The sequence below is a fragment of the Orcinus orca genome, chromosome 20 (genome assembly GCF_937001465.1).
Source record: "Orcinus orca chromosome 20, mOrcOrc1.1, whole genome shotgun sequence".
Lineage (NCBI taxonomy): Eukaryota > Metazoa > Chordata > Mammalia > Artiodactyla > Delphinidae > Orcinus > Orcinus orca.
Window position 1 is genome coordinate 53,096,783 of NC_064578.1, and position 7,837 is coordinate 53,104,619.

General features: G+C 55.3%; 1 protein-coding gene across 1 annotated transcript; it reads right to left on the reverse strand.

The window, feature by feature from the left end:
• Positions 1-86: 86 nt before the first annotated feature.
• On the reverse strand, positions 87-4,446 carry KLK14 (kallikrein related peptidase 14). The gene is made up of 5 exons (XM_004286187.3): positions 4,284-4,446; positions 3,289-3,454; positions 1,512-1,765; positions 1,110-1,246; positions 87-499 (listed from the first exon to the last, which is right to left on the reverse strand). Exons 1-5 carry the CDS (start codon positions 4,321-4,323, stop codon positions 344-346), a joined length of 753 nt encoding a protein of 250 aa, XP_004286235.1. The 5' UTR covers positions 4,324-4,446; the 3' UTR covers positions 87-343.
• Between the last annotated feature and the right edge of the window lie 3,391 nt (positions 4,447-7,837).

Genomic DNA, 7,837 nt, shown 5'->3' on the forward strand with positions numbered 1-7,837 from the left:
GCGCTTTGGAACATGGCTTCTGCCTGGGCACGATTGGACCTGTGTGTGCATATCTGTTGGGTGAATTAAATGAATGGAGAATGGAATTTAGGATTGTTAAAGTTTTATTAGTAGTATTTCCCTGGTTTTTACAGACACCAAGAGTTTTGAAAATTGTCTTCTTCGGAATATGGTGCCAGTGCAGCGCCTTTGCCTTCACACTCCTGCTCTGTGTGTCTCAGGGGCACCTTGAATAATGACGGGGATGTGGTGGGGTGCAGAGAGAACCCCTGAAGGAACTGCTCTGGGAAAGAAGAGCAGGGTCTTGGGGAGCATGTGGGCAGGTGATATTCTGCAACACCAGCTAAGATCTGCTCTGTATGGTCTCCTGGATCCAGGTTTGGTACTTGCACAGGTTGGTATAGACGCTGGGGTAATCAGGCTGGGCACAGTTCTCCATCCCCCAGGACACGAGGCCCTGGAGCTCTCCTCTGCACACCAGGGGTCCCCCGGAGTCACCCTGAGGGGGAGAGACAGAGATGGAGACATCCACAGACAGATGACCAGAGCTGTGGGCATGGAGAACCCGAGAGGCAAAGATGGGATGGGGGTGGGCTGAGACCCCTGGGCAGGGGCTCTGGAGGTCTCAGCCCCTGGGTGTTGGGGTCACTGGTTCCCACTCTGTCTCTGTCCCTTGGGCCCCTCTTCATCTTAGCTCTGTCTCTAGAAAAGTGTGTGTGTGTTTCCACATCCCCTGTCTCTGGAGCCATTGCTCAGGGATGGATCAAGATCTCTAGAGGACCTGAGCCCGGCTTGCCAGGTACCTGTATGTGATGATGGCAATGACAGTGGTGATCAGAGCTCTGTGCTCTCTCCATGGACTAGCTCATCTCATTCCACCGACTAAGACCTGCCACCCCCAGGGGACAGATGAGGAAACTGAGGTCCGGTACCCAAGGGCAAACGGTGTGGAGGCAGCCCGGCTATTACAAGCTCTCTCGTTCTCTGTGTGTGTGGAGTTGGCGGGGGGCGGGGGGGGGGCTCCCCTGATCGTCATGTTCCTGCGGTCCTTTTGTACCTAAGTCCCTGCCCCAAACAATCCCCCTGCCCATGCTCTCCCTGGGCCTCACCTGACAAGAGTTCTTCCCACCTTGGGGGACCCCTGCGCAGACCATGCCAGCGGTGATGGCTCCAGGATAGGCCCACTGACAATCCCGATCCGAGGAGATGTTGATGTTCACGCATTGCAGAAACTTGGGGAACCTGGCTGCAGGGGCACTGAGGGGTTACGACGGAGTCGACCCTCCACCAAGCCCCAGGAGTCAGGGCCTGAGCCCCTCCCCCTCAGACCCAGGATCCAGGCCCCCGGCCCCTCCTCCTCAGCCCCAGGATCCAGGCCCCCGGCCCCTCCTCCCTCAGACCCAGGATCCAGGCCCCCAGCCCTTCCTCCCTCAGACCCAGGATCCAGGCCCCTCCCCCCTCAGACCCAGGACGCAGGCTCCCGCCCCTCTTTCCTGACGCAGGACTCTCACCGTTGGGACTGGATGTTGTGCCCCAGCCCGACACAAGGCAGGGAGTCCCTGCGCTGGCACAGGAGCTGGCCACGGCGATGGGCCTCACTGCCCTCCGCAGCCGAGCGGGCCGCTCCAGCTGCAGCAGCATCAGGTCGTTTGCGATGGTCCAGGGGTTGTACTGGGGGTGTGGCACCTGGCGGACCACACGCAGCACCTGCTGTGTTACCTCCCAAATCCTCAGGTTGTGCTTTCCCAGGGCAACTCGCAGGTTCCTGGCCCATGACCCCCAAGAGTAGCGCTGCTCAGGATATGACCTGGAGGCCTCTCCCCACCCTCCAGCGATGCTCCCTTCCCTGGTGATGAGTTTTCCTCCAGTCTAACCCTCCCTCTAACTGCAGGCTGAGTGTCTCCTGGCATCCTGTACACTCTCCCCCAGCCTCGGCTTTCTCTCTGGACCCGATCCTACCATTCTCCCCTTCCCCTTGTGGGCTGCACTTTGCCTTCCCCCTTGGGTATCAGGTGGTGGTTGAGCAGTCTTGGTTCTGTCCTAGGGTCTGCACCTGGATCAATACTCTGAGTTCTAAGTGAGACTGTGGGCTGTGGCTCTAGGTCAGAACTGATATTCTGGAGGATCCGTTCCAGTCACTCCATTGCTTCAGGGAGGCTCCATTCCAGTTCTAGCCTGGTCTTTGGACTCATCCGGAACTTTGGGCTCTAAGCCGGGAGCTGGGTTCTAGATTGAATCTGGACGATAGCACACTTTCTAGATACTGGTGTGAGCTCCAGTTTCCAGGTTGAGTTCTGGGTTCTTGATGAAGCTCTAGTTGATGACCTGGGTTGTAGACAACGGTTTGAGCTCTGTGCTCCAGCTGGGCTCGGGGCTCTAAACGCTGGTCTGCATTCTTGATTCTAGGTTGGGTTCTGTCTTAGATCAAATTACAGGTGATAGTCTGGGCTCTTGGTTCTAGACTCTGGTCTGAGCCCTTGACCTCAGGCCAGGCTCTGGGCTCTAGACGGAGCTCCAGGTCCCAGGTTCTAGATGTTGGTTCCCATTCTAGAGTCTGGGCCCTAGGTTCTACCCTGAACTTCCGTTTATGACATTACATCTGGTTTATGGGCACTGGGTGAGCTTTCATCTGGACTTTGACTTCTAGTCTGGGGTCTGAGGTCCGGGTTTCAGTCTAGAATCTGAGAAGGGCTCTGGGTTCAATATGAAGCTTTGGATTATGGCCTCCATTCTGGGATGTAGACGGTGGGTTGAGGTCTGGGCTCTAGGCTGCTCAGAGAGGAGCTGTAGACTAGACTCTGGATTAAATGTTGCATCTAGAACAAGCTTCAGGTTCTGTCTTTATCTTCTGCTCTGAGCTGTGAGCAGGTTTCTGGATTTAGGGCTGGACTGTGGGTTCTGAACCTGACTCTAGATTCCAGGCAGTGTTCTGAGGGGGTCCTGAGCTTCTGAAGGTAGACTGTGTGCAGAATTCAACCACGACTCTGGAACAGACTCCTAATCTTAGTCTCTCTGTAGAGCTGGGCCTCTGGATGGATCTCAGGTTATGTGTTAGGTTCTAGATTCCGTGTGGGACTCTAAGCTTGTGTGTGGGTTCTAAACGGTTGATCTGCTTTTAGAATCTAAACTGAGTTCAAGATTTATGGCTGGATTCCACGTTCTGAGCCGGGTCTGCTGTTCTAAGCTCTTATCTAGACCCCAAACCAGGGTCCAGCTACTACACTGGGTTCCACACAGGGCTAGACGCTGGAGTGCACTTGGCAGAAGAACAAAGAGGGGTTCACTCACGGACGGGCGCAGTGAGCAGCAGTGATGACCCATTCGTCAGACAGCAGGGACCCTCCACAGAGAAAACTACGGTGGGGACCTGCCAGCAGGACCGCCTGCCATGGTTGGGAGTTCCGGATGCATCTGGAACCACCAATTATCTTGTCCCCTTGGTTCTGTGCCATGGCTAGGAGGAGGCAAGGGTGAGGTGGAGTGGGGCAAGCAGATGAACAGATGCTCTCCATCTACCCCCAACTCTCTAGGACGTCTGGAATCCACAAATCCCCCCTTTTCTGTCTAATCATTAAACCACCCACCTTTATCTACCCCACCCTATAGGAGATATGCCCAACACTGCCCCCATTATTGTCCCAACATAACCAGGGAGTTTTCTGACACCCCCCCACCCCCAGGCACCTCCACAGTATCTATTACTGGATCCCAGGGCCACCTCCTCCAGGGTCCTGATACAGCTACTATGATTGACTCTGCTTCTCCATGAATACTTTCTGTCATCACTTGTCACAATACAGCACAATTCCACCCAGTAATCCTCCAACACCTTCAGGGAGCTCCCTGTTCCTTCCCCAAACTTCTCACTCAATGTGACCCCCCAGGATCCACTATCTCTCCCCACACCCACTCTCCCTGCCGAGAGCTCACCATCCCATCGTCATTCCCACCATCATTTCTGGCAACACATTGTCTTTCCCGTATCAGTTCTTCCCTAACACAATCAAGAAGTGTCCTGCTGTCCTTTCTAATAAGACCCAGTCAAGACCTGATAGTTTTTCTCAATTCCTCTTTTATTTCTCCCCGTCTCCTACAACCCCCTGGACCCTGCAACCTCCTAATACCTCCACAACTTAGAACTTAGGCGCCCCCTCCAGCATGCTCCTCAGCCATGATCCCCAAACGACTCCCTGCCCCTTCTCATCAGGTCATCTGTGAGCACATCGGGTCCCCAGGACCCTTCCCCATCTCTTCTCAGAGTCCAGGCCCCACTGCTGTCTTACCTACAGCCAAGATCTGAAGTGCTGTCAGCAGGAGGAACATTCTGAGGGCTGGGGGTCGGATTCCGGCAGATGTAGAGAGAAAGTGAGGGTTAAGGAGGCTGCGAGAGACCCAGAAGTTATAGGTCAGAGACAGAGTGTCTTAGACAGAGACTAAGACCTTAGAGACATGGATGAGGGACAGAATGGAGGCCAGAAACCAGGAGGGCGGGGTCTGGGGGCTCCTTGGTGGCTGGAGAGAGGATGCTGAGATGAGTTCAGGTCCTGCCCTGATGTCTCCTGTCTGGAGGAGTGGGGAAGATGTCTTGCTTCCTTGTCACTAATGGAGGCCTTTTATCTCTGGTCTGAGTAGCTGACGCTTCTCCTCCACCCTTCTGACTTTTTTTTTTTTTTAATTGCCTACTTCCCATTCCAGGATAGCCTGTCCCATCTCTTCTCTCTCCTCTCTCACCAGAGAAGTAGTCCCAATTGTTAATGAGAACCTGCCTGCCTGGTAGGTGAAGGTGTTGTAATCTGGAAGGAATCCCGGGAGGGGGACCCCAGGGCAGGGTGGACGGGGTGGGGGTGGGAGAGAGTCTGAGAGAGGGAGGGACAGAGACCGAGAGAGGGGCTGCCATGGGAGGAGAGAGAATCTAGGAAATGTGAGAGAAGTAGCATATGAAGGTGGAGAGGCAGAGAAAGAGTAAGAGAAATACAGGCCAGAGAGAGAAGAGTCAGAGGTAGAGAGAATTTAGGGAGACGGACAAAGAGCAGATGAATATAGATGCGGAAGGGAGGCAGATAGAAAGAGACAAGACAGATGGGGACAGGGCACAGGGACAGACACTCGTGGAGAGGTGAGTGTGGAAAAGTGAGAGACAGAAACAGAAAAACAGAGGGAAGAAGGGGGAGGCGGAATAGAAACAGGCACAGAGAAAGAGGAAAAAATGAAGAGAGAGAAAAGAGGCAGAGGTACCCCAACTCCAAACACACTCATACAGAATAATAGCAGTGATGATGAAAGGAGGCCAAGAGATGACAGATAAGGAAGTGGTGATACAGGGAACAGTGAGGCGGAGATGCAGGCCCAGGCAGGGCACAGTGCGGAGATGGAGGGAGAGCGGGACGCAGAGGACACACAGCCGCAGAGGAAGAGAGAAGGGGGTGGGGGTGGGGAGCCGGCAGGAGACTGGAGGTGCTGGAGGCAACTGGTGCCAGGTGGTCCTGTCTCCTAGGCTCTCTCACCTTGTGGTCCACACAGTCCTGAAGGGTGGGGGAGCAAGGGCCCTGGCAGGGGGTGAGGGCAGGGGCTCAGGGCAGAACTTGTGCTCCCCAACTCAGGCTCTGCAGAGAGGTCGGGAGAGTGGGATACAGGGACCCAGAGAGAGGGGGACAGAGACCCAGAGAAGGGGGACAGGAACCCAGAGAGAGGGGGACAGAGACCCAGAGAGAGGGGGACAGAGACCCAGAGAGAGGGGGACGGGGACCCAGAGAGAGGGGGACAGAGACCCAGAGAGAGGGGGACAGAGACCCAGAGAGAGGGGGACAGGGACCCAGAGAAGGGGGACAGGGACCCAGAAAGAGGGGCACAGAGACCCAGAGAGAGGGGGACAGGGACCCAGAGAGAGGGGGACAGAGACCCAGAGAGAGGGGGACAGAGACCCAGAGAGAGGGGGACAGGGACCCAGAGAGAGGGGGACAGGGACCCAGAGAGAGGGGGACAGAGACCCAGAGAAAGGGGGACAGGGACCCAGAGAGAGGGGGACAGGGACCCAGAGAAGGGGGACAGAGACCCAGAAAGAGACCCAGAGAGAGGGGAACAGAGACCCAGAGAGAGGGGGACAGGGACCCAGAGAGAGGGGGACAGGGACCCAGAGAGAGGGGGACAGAGACCCAGAGAGAGGGGGACAGGTGGGGAATGGCTCCAGGCAGACAGAGGAGGGCCTGGGTTTGGGGGACCCATCCTAACTTTGGGCGGGGCTAGCTGGCCTCAGCCCCTCCCCCAGCCTCTTAAATTCCCTAATGACTGCGTCTGTCTCTGGGCTTGGGCAGCCCATCCGAACCACCACGCAGCGACTCAAGAGGCCACGTCTCTGCACCCTCCCTCCCTCACCAACCCCGGGGCTTGCTCCCAAACCACTTTCCTCCCCTTTCCCCCGGGCTGGTCTCTGCCCCTAGGGAGTCCCTCTGTGCCTCTGAATCCACGTGCCCACCTAGCCCCCTGTGCATGTCCGTTTCCCGTGAACTGGCTCTGCTGAGGGGCCTCGCTGCTTTGAACTGAAGGTCTTGGCTCCGGCCCTGGCAAACCAGAAGGGCGAGATGCACGAACAGAAACCCCCCTGAAGGCGTGGGGTGGACAGGCAGCTGCCCTGTGAGCGTTCAGATCCGCATCTTGATGCCATTGTGGTTACACGGATCCACACTTGGGATAAAATGACACAGAAACACACGTGCACATAGGTGCACGGGCAACTAGCTGCACGTAGACAACGAACCCCGAATGAGACCTGTAGTCCCATCAATAGCACGGTACCCTCGTCGATCTCCCGACTCTGAGTTTGGGCTGCAGCTATCTGAGCTGCCAGGACTGGGGGAAGCTGGGGAAAGGGTATTGGGACTCTGTACTCGCTGTGCAGCTTCCTGGGAGTCTATCATTATTTCAAAATAAAGAATGAACAGCAAAACAAATTCCTGGTAAGCGCAAGCCCTGCCCCCCCTCCATTTGAGCAGAAGGCTGTGATTTGGGGGATGCGTGGGGACCCTCTGCTGAGCTAGAAGGCTTAGGTAAACCTGAGATCTCCCTCTTCCTAGAAAGAACACTCAGCTCGAGCACAAGCCCCGGCAAACCCCAGGGATCGCAAGAAAAAAGTGCTGGGATGCAACCACAAATAGGGCTCAGTTAACTGCCTTATCCTCCCCGTTCCAGCCCCTCGTTCCCTCGGTTCACTGCCAGGCTACTCATTGCCCTCCCGTCAGACTCCACTCTGGGCTGCTTTGCTCCCTACTCCACCCGCCACAGTACTGTTTGCCATGACAGGGGACCTCAAAAAATATTTGATGATGAATGAATGCATGAACATATGGCCACAGTCCTTGCCTTCAAGAAACTCACAGTCTGGCAGGAAAGGCCTAAGAGGCAACAGGAAAGTCAGTCTGGTGTGATCTGTGCTCTAATGGGGGTGGGGGGTGGGAAGGGGTGGCAGTGTTGAAGGGCCTGATGAAGCCCCAGGGGCGGGGACAGTGTTTCCAGGGTCTGTCTAAGCTGGGTACCGCGGCTCAATATTATAAAACAACCTAAATGGGAGAAGAATTTGAAAATACGTGTATATGTATAACTGGGTCACTTTGCTGTACACCTTAAACTAACACAACCTTTTTTTGTTGGTGTTTGTTTGTTTGTTTTAAACATCTTTATTGGAGTATAATTGCTTTACAATGGTGTTAGTTTCTGCTTTATAACAAAGTGAATCAGTTATACATATACCTATGTTCCCGTATCTCTTCCCTCTTGTGTTTCCCTCTCTCCCACCCTCCCTATCCCTCCCCTGTAGGTGGTCACAAAGCACCGAGCTGACCTC

Coding starts and splice junctions, on each gene's coding strand:
- KLK14 (XM_004286187.3), bottom strand. CDS start 4,323: ATGTTCCTCCTGCTGACAGCACTTCAGATCTTGGCTGTAG. Junction 3,455..4,283: donor ACTTCAGATCTTGGCTGTAG/GTAAGACAGCAG, acceptor GCCTCCTCCTAG/CCATGGCACAGAACCAAGGG. Junction 500..1,109: donor GTGGGAAGAACTCTTGTCAG/GTGAGGCCCAGG, acceptor TCTCCCCCTCAG/GGTGACTCCGGGGGACCCCT.